Source organism: Indicator indicator, chromosome 22, assembly GCF_027791375.1.
Source record: "Indicator indicator isolate 239-I01 chromosome 22, UM_Iind_1.1, whole genome shotgun sequence".
In the NCBI taxonomy this organism is placed as follows: Eukaryota; Metazoa; Chordata; class Aves; order Piciformes; family Indicatoridae; genus Indicator; species Indicator indicator.
This window is the reverse complement of record NC_072031.1, coordinates 6,030,381-6,043,036: the sequence shown is the minus strand read 5'-3', so window position 1 is coordinate 6,043,036 and position 12,656 is coordinate 6,030,381. Positions and strand designations below refer to the sequence as shown.

The 12,656-nt window shown below is 54.3% G+C and overlaps 1 protein-coding gene across 2 annotated transcripts in view; it reads left to right on the top strand.

The window, feature by feature from the left end:
* Positions 1 to 1,696: 1,696 nt before the first annotated feature.
* The window catches only part of PRKCB (protein kinase C beta), a 115,102-nt gene continuing 104,142 nt past the window's right edge, over positions 1,697 to 12,656 (top strand). For both annotated transcript variants that reach the window (XM_054391334.1, XM_054391333.1), the window contains exons 1-2: positions 1,697 to 1,869; positions 2,415 to 2,446. In XM_054391334.1, the coding sequence (XP_054247309.1) occupies positions 1,697 to 1,869; positions 2,415 to 2,446 (205 nt within the window). The remainder of the gene's footprint in view (positions 1,870 to 2,414; positions 2,447 to 12,656) is intronic.

The window sequence follows — 12,656 nt, the reverse complement described above, 5'->3', positions numbered from 1 at the left end:
CATAGTCAGAATTAAATCCCACAGATGAGAATTTGGAGTTGTTGTTGCTGTTGGCAGAAATATTCTTATGGCTGTGTTTCAGATAAAGCCTTCTCCTGTTCTGATTGGAATTTTCATCCCCTCATCTCCCAGACCAGGCATGGAAGGCGGAATTTCCTCACAGTGAGGGTGGTGAGACAGTGGAACAGGTTGCCCAGAGATGTGGTGGAGGCCCCGTCCTTGGAGACGTTCAAGGTCAAACTTGATGGGGCTCTGAGCAACCTGCTCTAATTGGAGATGTCCCTGCTGACTGGGGGGTTAGACAAGATGACCTTTGAGGGTCCCTTCCAAACCAACGCACTCTGTGATTCTATGGCTACGTGGTCCTCTTGGAATGCTGGTTTTAAACTTACAGCTCAGATATTGACCATATTGTACCCAGTTCACTGAGGACATCTCTCAGTGCACCAGGATGGCCCTGGGAGACCTGGATGTTGGAGGAGGAGGTTGACAGACCTGAGTTTCAGATCCCTGCCAGCAGATGTGGTTTGAAACCCCTCTGAGCTACTCAGCTGGGATGTCCTTGTTTGAGATGTAAGCTTAAAACAAATGTTCCAGGAAGACCTCTGAGCTGGTGGGATTTCCATCCCCTGTGCCTGTATATTTGCCTTGCCCTGTCTTTGGGATTTTGGCCACGTGAACCATGGTCACCTCAGCTTCCAGCCAGGCATGGAGCCTCTCCTTGGATCCCTCTAAACTCCCAGATGCTGCTCCTGACTTTTGTGAAGCAGAAAACTGAGGTAGAGCAGAATAATTCCAGTCTTGATGTTGGGAATCCTCAGAGTCCTGAGGGACTCTGGGAAAAATCCATCATTCCCAGTGCCGGTCCTGCAGTGAGCATTGTCCATGGGGAACCCCCCAGGACTGGCTCTTGAAGGGAGGATTTCCTTGGGTTCACTTTGACTGTTATTGGAACCATCACTATTATTGTAATTATTATCACCATTAAATATTATCATTATTGCCCTCTTTAGTCCCATTATTCTCATCATTATTGCCACTTATCCACCCCCCAACCCCACCCCACCGACTGAGGCCACAGCAGCAGCAGGAGAGGACAATGTCCCCACTGCAGTAGCAGCAGGACAGGACAGAGGTCCCCACCGCAGCATCACATGATGCCTCCGTTGTAGTGGCAGCTAGACAGGACAGTGTCCCCCACCACAGCAGGACAGGACAGGACAACGTCTCACCACGGTGCAAGGCAGGGGACAAGCAAAGCTCCCAGGGCCGCCAGTCCCCAGGGCCCGGTCCCCGCAGCATCCCGGCGGGATGCAGGGGCTCTATGCTGTGCCCAGGAGATGCCTCGCCCGCTGCGCCCACCGGATGGGAATTGGGAGGGCTCCCTCCGCTCCCCGTATGCAAAACAATATGCAAATCAACATGCAAATCAGAAGGGCGGGGCACACCCGAGCAGCGCGAGCAGGAGGCGTTTCTCGCTATGCAGATGAGAGGGCGGGACGCGCGGTTATGTAAATGAGGGGGCGGGGCGCGGCCGGGTGTGTGTTGGAGGCTCCCGCCAGCTGCAGCCAGAGGTGCTGAGTATCGCCGAGCCCCGGCCGCAGCTGCAGCGCACGGGGCCGAGCCGAACCGAGCCCAGCCGGGCCCAACCGAACCCAAGCGGGCGGAGCCGGCGGCCGGCAGCCCCGGGTACAGCATGGCCGAGCCGCCGGCAGCGGCACCGGGCTCTGAGGGTGAGGAGGGCCCGGTGCGTTTTGCTCGGAAGGGAGCCCTGCGGCAGAAGAACGTCCACGAGGTGAAGAACCACAAGTTCACGGCGAGGTTCTTCAAGCAGCCGACCTTCTGCAGCCATTGCACCGACTTCATCTGGTGAGCGGAGCCCCCACACGGGAACCTGGCATCCACCGGGGACCCGGCCTGGGCCGGTGGGACCCCCTCTCAACTGCTCCGGGACGCCTCGACCCACTCCGGGACCCTCTCTCTGCTTGACGAGGCCCCATCACTTTGTACCCTCCAGGGTGCCCGACCTGCTCCGGGCCCCTCGATCCAGCCTGGCAGGACTCCCCTTTGCTCCCTCCGGGACCCTCGATTCTGCCCGGCAGGACCCCCCCCCTTGCCTGTTTTGGGGCCCTCACCCTCTCCGGGATCCCCACCTTGCCCGCTTTAGGACCCTTGACTTCCTTTAAGACCCCACCTTGTGCCTGCTTTATGACCTCAACCAGATTCGAGACCCCCGACTCAACCCAGTGGGGCCCCCTCCGCCCCAATTCCGTCAGCCTCCTCCGGGAACCTCCTCCCTGGCCAGCTCCCCTGAGCCCCCCCAGTGCCCCCAGCTGGTGCCCATCCCGGGCAGGGTCGTTGCGCTGTGGAGCCGGTACCGGGGCCGGTGTCTCACTGCTCTCTTCTCTCCGCAGGGGCTTCGGCAAGCAGGGTTTCCAGTGTCAAGGTGAGTGTCGCGCCGGGGGGAGTGTCGCAGAGTGGAGGTGGGGGGGGTGCAGGTACCGTCCCCCACCCCGGGAACTAGCCCCAGAACCGCCCCCGAAGCATCTCCACCGTGGCTGAGCAGCAGCATCCCCCGGCCCCGCCGTGCCCAGGCCAGGGAAGCAGCTTAGTCATAATTTTTTAATTAAGTAAGCAACCGGTCGGTGTTTTTTAGAGCTCTTCGGGGTTTTTTGCTGATGGCTGAGACCTCAGAAAAACAACCCCCGACCACCCAAAAAAAAAGGCAGGGGGAAGTTTATCGTTTTTAATGTGCTTAACCCAAACCGGGGCGGGGGTGGGGGTAACGGCAAAGCGGCGGCGTGTGGCGTGGGGGCACCTGGATACTGGAGGAACTTGGATGGCTTTGCTGGTGCTGCTGGGGGAAAAATAAGGCTGGATAACAAAATAACGTTTGCAGAAGCTTGGGGGTTCCTGCAGCCAGAATTCCCTATGCTGGTAACGCTGGGATTCTGGGGGGTGTTCCTCAGGGAGTGGTGGTGGTGGTGTACCCCCCAGGAAATGAGGATGAATTCCCTGAGCGTTATCTGGTGTCCTAGTGCTCATGGAGGCTGCCCAGGCTGGCTGTGTCTGACCACCGTGGTGGGGTCACAATCTGCTGGAGGTGAAGGTCTGGGCTCGGGCTTGCAGCCAGGCTGGTGCCGGCAGCTGCTGGTGGTGAAATTTCGCTTTAGGAATATTTGGGGTAGAGTTTTGTTTTGGTGGGTGGTTGAAGCCCAGGTTGAGGTATTTAGCATGACAATGAACCTGCTGCATGTCTCTGAGAGCTCCGCAACAGCGTGTCCTGCTTGTGCTTAGAGTCTGAGGCAGAAAGCAGCAACCAGACCTCCACCCCCTGAGCTGGGCTGTGGTGTGGTACAGAACCAAAACTCGGCGTTCCAAGCCTTGGGGTAGCAGCTCTGCCACCTGGGCTGGCTGCAGGCAGGAGGGCTTTGTCCTGGATGCTCTCAGGAGCATTTCCATAGAAGCTCCTACAAGTGGTGTAAGTCTAGCTGAGCCTTAGGAGTACAACCTTAAAATACCAAAGAGACCTCCCTGCTGCCTCTCAGCCAAGGGCCTGGGCTGGGGTTGGTTAGCAGAGGACAGCAGCTGTGGGGACTGAGTCGTGTCTTGGTGCTGTTACTCAAGGTCACAGCTTCCCCTGGCACCTGAGGTTTCACACATGGGCAGCTCAGTCACGCTGCTCAGAAGAGTTCTGTCCAAGCTCCAGGCTCTTGCTGTGGCTCTCCCAGGTTTCTCAGGCTTTCCTGGCACAGACAGGGCCATGCCAGCTTGATTTGTGTAGATAACCCCCTTCAAATATGAGGTGTGCTGGGAAGAGGCTGGTGGGGATGTTCTGCTGGTAGGGCAGGGCTTCTCCTGTGCATTTCTAGTGCTTTGCTCAGCTCTCACTATAGAGATGCTAGAGATTGTTGGTGTCAGACAATTTGAGCCTTTCCAAGGCTCTCTCCCAGTGATCAGGAACTGTTGTCCAACCTGTAATTGTGCTTCTGCTCCAAGCTTCGTCCTGAAGTGATTCTTTTAACCAAAGTTCAATCCCTCGCCAGTGTCTGGGACCCATGAAGGTGGTCTCAGATATGCTAACACAGAGCAGCTGGCCTCCAAATTGGCAAATCCTCCTCATGGAGATGTTAAACACCTGAGTTTCTAGCCTGTGGGTCTTGGAGCAGGACCCTGTGGGGCTGCCAGGAGCATCCTGTGCTCAGTGGTGTCTCCCAAAGGTGTGTGACTGGTCTGCCCTGGCATTTTCTGCCTTAAGAAACCACTTTGCAGGTTGTTCTGGTGTGGCAGACGTGAAAGCTGCATGAGTGCATTGCAATGGGAAATTTTGCAGACTGCAGCATGTGGAGCAGACCAATCTTTACCCCAGATACCTGCCTAAAACCAGTGAGCCTTGGTGGGCTTTCACTCACATGTGCCCCTGTGTGAGGTTCCTTACTTGGCAAGGCAGGACCATAGATGTGACTCTCACTGCCACGACAGCACCATGCACTTAGTGCCCTGTGATGGAGGGCACACCCTGTCTCCATGCCCAGCACTTCCAGGTTGGGAAGTCCAGCAGGAGCTAGAAGTTGCTACCTCCTGTCATCTGCTTGGAAATCACAGCTACCCTGGGGAGGCTCTGGGAGGAAGAGCTCAGCGTGGCAGGGCTTGGTGCCATGCGCTGCTCCTGCCCCCGGGTGGCACCTTGGTGGTGCTGGGTCCTGTTCCTCTTGGTGAGGAGCTTTGGGGGATTGTGCCCCTCATGTTGTGCTGCAGCTGCTGTTGAACTTGGTAAATAAGTTGTATTTACTTGGAAGGGGGGGGGGAAAAAAATCCCTTGGGGCTGGTTTGGGGTTCCTCAGCTCTGCAGGGCTTGCTCTGGTTGTGGTGTTTGACTCTCCCTGTATTGAGTGCAGCTTTAATCCAACTTTAACAACTTCCACAGCTATTTTTATGCTGCTTTTCAATGGGGATGGCTGGAAATGTAGCTGAAGCACCTGCCTGCCTCGTTTCTCAGCTGTTTCCCACTGCCCTGCTCGCTTTAAGTAGGCTTTCACCTGTGCCCTGATTTCTTTCTAGGCCGTTTGCAATAATTAGATTGTTAATTAGCTCATTACTTGTGACTTTTGGCAGGAAGTTAGCAGAAACTGACTCTTTGTAGCTTGAAACACTAATGGATGCCACAAATGCCACTTAATTGCTTGCTAATCTGCTTCTTATCCTCATAGACAATCTCCCTCTTATCCTTTTGTGCATCTCAAGGCTTCTCGGGCTAACGTTGAGCCAGAGAGCTTGGTGCTACTGGGCACCAGGAGGGCTGTGTGTGGGCAGCTCTGAAGACCAGGGCTGCTTCTTGCAGGTTCAACAGAAAATTTCAACATCTTGAGGGTGTTGGAAGCCTGAGGTGCTGGGATGCCTGGAGCTGCCCAAAGGATGAGCTCTTCCAGGGGGATATGCACTGGCAGTGCATCAGCAGGGCTTTCTGATGGGTTCTAGTGATCTGCTGTGCCTGGAAGGGGTGAGAGTTCCTGTGTGAGCTCATAAATAAGAGAGAAAAGGGTGTCAGTGCTGTTCCCTTCCCAAGTTTTAAGATCCAGCTCTCCCATTCCATTACCAGGGAGCCCATGAGGAGGGAGAGAGCAGCAGCTGGTTCTCTGCAGGCTCTGTGGTGCAGGAGCGCTGTGTGGCTGAGCTACAGCCTGTGGTTTGGTGTCTTGGTTCTCCTGGCTGAAGTGTTTTGAGGATGGGAAAGGGAACTGGTTTGAAGTCTGCTGAGGGTGAAATTCTTGTTCTCATTCTCAGAACATGCTGCTTCTGAGAACTGGTAGCTTTCTGTTTGCTCTGTTCATGTTCCCATCCTTGGGATGCCTTTTTCCTGTTGTCCCAGCAGCTCTTGGTCCCTCTGCAGATCAGGGTAGTGGCTGCATTGGAGGTGTGAGGTGCATGGCCAGGTTGCTTTAACCTGGGTGTTGAACTAGATGACCTTTAAAGGTCCCCTCCAACACAAACTGTTCCATAATTCTATAACTTGGAGTCACCACCTGGGCTGGGCTTCCACCCTAGGAACTTGGGAAGAGCAGGGGAAAGAGGTGCTTCTGTAGAGGTGAGGAGCCCTGTAATGTGATTCTCCTTTAGGAGCAGCAAATCACCTGCATCTGTTGCTGCCTTCATGTGTACAGGGTAGAAAAGGTCTTGGAGAGAAAAATCTGGATCCCTTAAGAGGGGAAACAACAAAAAGCATCGTTTGGGAAGGGCTGCTTTGATCCTGCAGTAACTTTTCCGTGGAAGATGTTTAGCTCTTATCCCTGGTTATGACTCAGGCTGAGCACAGATACTCCTCAGCTTGAATCTCTTCCCAAACTTCATACCAATTCTCATTCCTTCTGCCAGCTTTTCTTCTCCCCATCCTCCAAACCCAGCGCTCTCCTTTTGTCTTCTCACAATTCAGCGCTCAACACCCAGAACTAAAGCAGCTGGAAAATGTCAGCTGGGTCTTACCTTTTTCAAGCAAGTCTTTTTTTTTTTTTTTTTTTTTCTTCTTTTCTTTTAGCTTTTTTTTTTTTTCCCCCCCTTGCTCTCTGCCTTCACAACCCACCCTTCCTTCCCTCCCTCCCTCCCTCCCTCCCTCCCTCCCCCCCCCACCTCCTCGTTGCCCTCCAGACGGAAACGAAACCCTGAGCAGCTCTGGTGTGAGCTGCAGCTCCTGCTGCTGCTGCGGGTTTTGGGTTGTCGCCATTAGCTCTGCGCAGCCCTTCAGTGCCTGCTTTTTATTGACTGGATGAAAGCAAAGGAGGAACAAAAGCAAAACAAACTCCAATCATTCAGAGTTGCCTCCAACCCAGTAATTTCGTGTCAACATATTATGTGTGCTGGAAAAACGTTAGTGGGGCGAATAAGAACTAATTAAAAAGGTTTCTGCAATTACTACTTTTTTTCTTTTTATATTTTTTTTGTTTTGTTTTTTTTTTTTTTTGGCAACCCAAACGATGCTAAATTATATAATACAGCAGAAATGGGAAGCAGCATCCCCAAGGTGGGGGGGTTTAGTGCTTCTTGCAGTGGTGATGCAGTTCTGGACGCCGTGGAGGCTTTGGGCAGTGGGAGGCCCAAGCTCGCTGGCCACTGGGAGCAGGTGGAAATGGAAAGGGGAAGTTGGTCTGGTCCCAGTGCTGCACCAGATGGTCTGTGCTTCTGCAGAACTGTGAGTGACAGCAGAGCTGGAGGGGCACCTTCCTCTTCTCCCCTCCATGTTCTGGTCAAAGCATCCAGCCTCCTTCAAAGCATGACTTTTAATGCCTGCAGCCTGAGCTGGATTCCATAATCCTGCTCTTGCCTGTGCTAGGGACCTGCAGGTTGGCAGAGCAGGTTTGTTTGGGGAGGAAATCTGCACCTGCAGGAGGTTCTTGCAGGTTCTGGACCTGCAGGTTCTTGCAGGTTCTTCTGGGGTACATCAGGGACCACTTGGTGTGTTGAGCCCTGTCGTGCCTCCTCACAGCTCAGGAGGGCTCATCTGAGTTTCTCAGTGGAAGTGGTTTCCTTTTCCCTCCCCCTTTGCAGTAGATTTATTTTTTTTCTCTTTCTTATCTCCTGGGGTAACTGTCATCCTAAAATGATCTTAGGTGTTGGTATCAAGGGGTCCATTTCCGTCTTGGAACATCTGTCGCTGACTAGTGTCATCAGGAGCAAGCTGGGCAGAGGATTTCAGAGGTGTCCCCAGAGGGACTTTGGGTGCTTTGTGGGGGTGGCAGGAGGCTTTGCCTCACATCCAACTGGTCTGTCAGCTGTGACTCCAGTGCAGAGGTTAAACCACCCCAGAACACAAACCTCTGCCACGGTTGTTCTCCAGGTATTGAGCCTTCCAGGGGAACTGAATGTCTGGGCTGTCTCTAAGGAGACTTCTCAGCAAACCCTCCAGACATTTCTGTACTCTGCTGGCTCACGTGCCTGCCAGCCCACTAATCCTGCAGCACATGGGCTCCTGGCAGGGTCTGCAGGGTGTCCTTCTGCTGGCACTGAGCTGTGGGCAGGTGCTCACCTGTCTCAGCGCCAGCAGGAGGTGGTGGGGCTGCAAAGCAGAGTGAGCCCTAGAGGGTTGGAAGTGTAGAACAGGAGGAGGGGTTGCATCTCCTCTCCAAAGCTGGTGTGAATTCTGTGGACTGATGGGCTTTTATCTAGAAGCTCAAGTGAGAGGAGTTGCACAAAGCCTTCCCAGACAGCAAGCACAGCTCCTCCTCCTCCTCCTGACTGTGCTGCAAGTCGGAAAATGCTGGAGATGCTGGTCAGGGCCAGCCAGTCCCCTTCTGGGATTACCAGCAAATAAAGTGTGGGATCCCAGTGACTGGGAAATTCACTTCTAGCTGTGCCCATAGCTCAGTTGAGGGCAGACCTGCCTGGCACATGCCATTTTGGAGTGTGAGATCAGAAGGGGAGCACTGAAATGCTGACCTCTGGTCTGAACTGAATCACAGAATGGTTTGGGTTGGAAGGGACCTTAAAGATCATCCAGTTCCAAACCCCTGCCATGGGCAAGGACACTTCCCACTAGCCTAGGCTGCTCAAGGCCTCATCCAGCCTGGCCTTGAACACCTCCAGGGAGGGGAGGTATCCACAACCTCCCTGGGGAACCTGTCCTAGTGTCTCACCACCCTCACTGTCAAGAATTTCATCCTCATCTCCAGTCTCAGTCTCCCCTCTTCCAGCTCAAAGCCATTGCCCCTCATCCTACAAGCCCTTGTCAAAAGTCCCTCTCCAGCTTTCTTGTCATCTCCCTTCTGAGAAGGACCCATGTGGTAAGGCAAAGGGATGCTTACAGTGCTGGGTGGGATGGGATTCTGCCCAGGAGAAGTGCTAGGGTGGATTTTCCTCCTGCAGAAGCCAGCTGTGCAGAGGATTAGTGCTGCACATGGTCACAAACAGAGCTCTGGAGCTGCTGGAGTGGGCTGATTGCCTTTCCCTGTGTGTGGTGAGGCTCCAAGCACAGGGCAGCCATGGAGGGTATTTGTGGTGCTGTGCCAGTCATTCCCCCAGCCTGGCTTTGTGAGTCATTGTTCTCAGAGTCCCTAAGTTGGAGCCATGTAGGGAAGGTGAGTAAGAAGCTCCTGCAGGACAGGGATAACTGCAGGAACTTTGGGCAGTGTGTTCCTCACCTGTGGGGGCTGCAGCTTGAGCCAGGCTGGTAAGAAGCAGCCCTTTGGAAAAGGCAGCTACAAGTGGGCATGAAGGAGTCCTTGTGTGGTGATCCTGGACACAGTCTTGGGCTGCTGCTGTTGTGTTCTGGTGCCTCCTTGTGTGTCACCAGCACAAACACTGCAGGTGATGCTGTGCATGCTGTCCCTGAGAGCTGGGCAAGGGGGAGTGGCAGGAGAGCACCAAGTGCTGCACAGACCCTCCAGCCCTTTCAGGGATGTTGTAGGAGACTAAGAACGGCCAAAGGACTTGTTCATCCCCTGGGCTGATGCTGTCCTACACCTCAAGTTTTAGCAGAAGCTCTTGGTGGGACCAGAGCTGCTGTGCTCCTCAGAGTGGGACTCTTGCAAGGACTCCCTGGAGTGAAACCTTCTGCCTGAGCAGGCATGGGGACAGGGAGGGTGTCAGGGCTCAGGAGCTGTAGGCAGCAAAGTCTGTCCCTTGAGTTTCACCTTCCCCAGGGAAGGACATCTGTGAGCTGCTGCTTCCATGCTCCAAGCCAACCCCACCAGCCAGCCAGGGCTGGGCTGTGGTGGTGACCTCAGGTGTTTCTTGAGCCAAGAGGCAAAACAAAACAGTACTGGAAGAGATGTGAAGCAGACAGTGCTCTGGTCCTCCAGATAATGACCCAATGGATGAAGGTGGAAATATCTCAGGAGCTTCTCAGCCCAGCAGGGCTGGTGTTGGGGGGTGTTGCCTGAGCACATGGGCTGTTGCCCCAGCAGAGAAGGGATTTTCATCAAGAGGGACTTAACCCTGGGTGGCCTGTCCTGCCAGCCTGGAGCAGCCATCACCCAGAAGTCAGTTTTTCCACAAAAGCCACAGGAGGGGTGGAGGAGAGGAGAAGAAAGCTCTGGTTGTGTGGTGCTCAGCAGCAGCCAAATGCTTCGTGTTGAGCAACTCCCAGAAGCAGCCATGCTGGCTGGAACTCTTCCTGGGAATAAAAATATTCCCAGCCACAAGCTGCTGCTGCTGGGAGCCACACCTGGTGCTGTGCAGTGGCAGAAGCACCCAAGGTGATGGAGTTTCCTGTGGGCACCACACAGAGGAGGAGCTGTGAGGTCTGGACCTCTCCTGAGGGAGTTGCTTTGTGCCCCTTGGTGTGTCTCATACCAAGAATCCATGGTTTCTGGGGCAGCAAATGGCTTCATTGGTGGTGAGCTGATGCCACATCTTTCAGGGGTTGCTGGGGAGCTACCCATGCTGTGGATCCCACAGATTGTTCCTCTGCTGTTCCCTGAGGCAGCAGCCAAGGATGGCCCTGGCCAAGCAGCTTCCTTGGAGGTTGCTTGTTTGTCTTGTCTGGGTTCAATCCTGGCCCAGTCAGTGCTGAAAGATGGTTGGAAGCTGACTCCTGAAATACCTTCTTGCCTTATGAGAAGTACTTCTGTTGGCAGCTGGTGAGCTGAAGCAGAGTGGCAAAAGCCTTCCCTTCCTTGGGGAGCAGCAGGAATCCAGGGTGCCTGCTGCTGTGCAGTGCTGGGGTGGTGGTTGCATGGCCCTGGGGTGCTGATGAGACACTGGAACAGGTTGCCCACTGAGATCATGGATGCCCCCTCCCTGGAGGTGTTCAGGGCCAGGCTGGATGAGGCCTTGAGCAAGCTGGGCTGGTGGGAGGTGTCCCTGCCCATGGCAGGGGGTTGGAACTGGCTGAGCTTTGAGGTGCCTTCCAACTCAACTCGTTCTGTGGTGTGGGCTGTGCCTCAGAGAGGGCATCTCCATGGATTGTGGGTGTTTGTGTCAGTACCACCACACTCTGCTCCACTTTCCTTGATACAGGCTGTGAGTGATTTATTGCTTCTGCTCCTGGACCAGCCTCCAGTGGGAAGATCAAAGCAATTAAAATGTTCTCCTTATGAGCAGGCCACCTGCAAGCTCTGCAAGGGGCATGAGAACTCCCAAGCAGAGGCTTTTTTTATTCCCCTCCCTGCTGAGCAATATTTCATAGAATCCCAGATTGCTTTGGATTGGAAGGGACCTTAAAGATGATCTAGTTCCAAACCCCTGCCATGAGCAGGGACACCTCCCACCAGCCCAGGTTGCTCAAGGCCACATCCAGCCTGGCCTTGAACACCTCCAGAGAGGGGTCATCCATGATCTCAGTGGGCAACCTGTTCCAGTGTCTCACCACCCTCACTGTCAAGAATTTCTTCCTAATCTCCAGCCTAAATCTGCTCTCCTTAAGCTTTAACTGCTCAGTGACAGGGGAGGAAGCCTGATGAGTCCTCACAAGGTCTGACTTTGTGCAGTAGGTCAGCCCTGGCCACTGGTTCTGCCAGCTGCTGCTGGTTCCCTGTCAAAGGAAGTGGATTTCATGAGCCATGACAGCCCTGCTCCAGCAGCACTGTGCTGCAGATGCTGCTGCCACTGCTGCTGCTCAGCCAGCGTCTGCTGGGCATTGTCTGCTGGCCACAGGCTGCTCTGCAGCCCCCAGCTCTCTTCAGGAGGCTTCCTCTGCAGCCCTGCTGTCTCCACTTCAATGCTCACTGCAAACTGGAATAGGACTCTCCCTACCTTCCTGCAAAGAGGTTACTGGAAACCAGTTACCTTCTTGTTTACAGAGCTCCTCTGCTCCTGGAAGCCATCCAAGGCTGGGCAGAGCTGGGCTGTGGCCCTGGCTGCTCTGCTGCCAGGTGCTGATAAATGCTGTTTAGATGAAGATGTGATTGTTTGCCTTGCTGCTGCTCCTGCCTGCACAGGGTCTGCTGAGGGGGTGCTGGCAGGCAGCAGGGATGGCCCTGTGCTGGCCAACTCCGTGGCTCATGGTTGACCCAAGGCACAGCTGTGGCTCTGCTCAAGCTGTTTGTGTTTTGGCTTGGGCTGACTTCCTCAGCTGCTTGTAGCTGTCCTGCTCTTCCCCTCACGTGGAAGAAGAAAAGCCAGTTCAGCATGGCACTTGAGTCAGCAAGTGCTGGGGTGAACACCTCTGACCTTGTAGTGGGAGACCTTAGAGCAGCCTTCCACTACCTGAAGAGGTTACAGGAGAGCTGGGGAGGGACTTGTAACAAGGACTTGCAGTGACAGAACAGGGGCAATGGCTTTGAGCTGGAAGAGGGGAGATCAAGGCTGGAAAGTAGGAAGAAATTGTTGACAGTGAGGATGGGGAGACACTGGAACAGGTCACTCAGGGAGGCTGTGGATGATCCCTCCCTGGAGGTGTTCAGTGCCAGGTTGGATGAGGCCTTGAGCAACCTGGGCTGGTGGGAGGTGTCCCTGGCCATGGCAGGGGATGGAACTAGATTGTCTTTAAGGTCTCTTCCAACCCATTCTGTGACCTCCTGCTTCCAGAACTGAACTCCAGTAACAGAGGAGCAGGAGACCTCCTGCCCTGGCTGAAGGACATCAGTGGCTCAGGATCCAATACCTTGCAGTGATGTCAGTTGAAATAATTTGCTTCCATATTTGGTCTTGCTTTTGTGCCAGATTTCTACATCTTGTTTAAGTGTGACAAGCAAAATATTCTCCCAGCTAATCCAGGCTGGACAGGC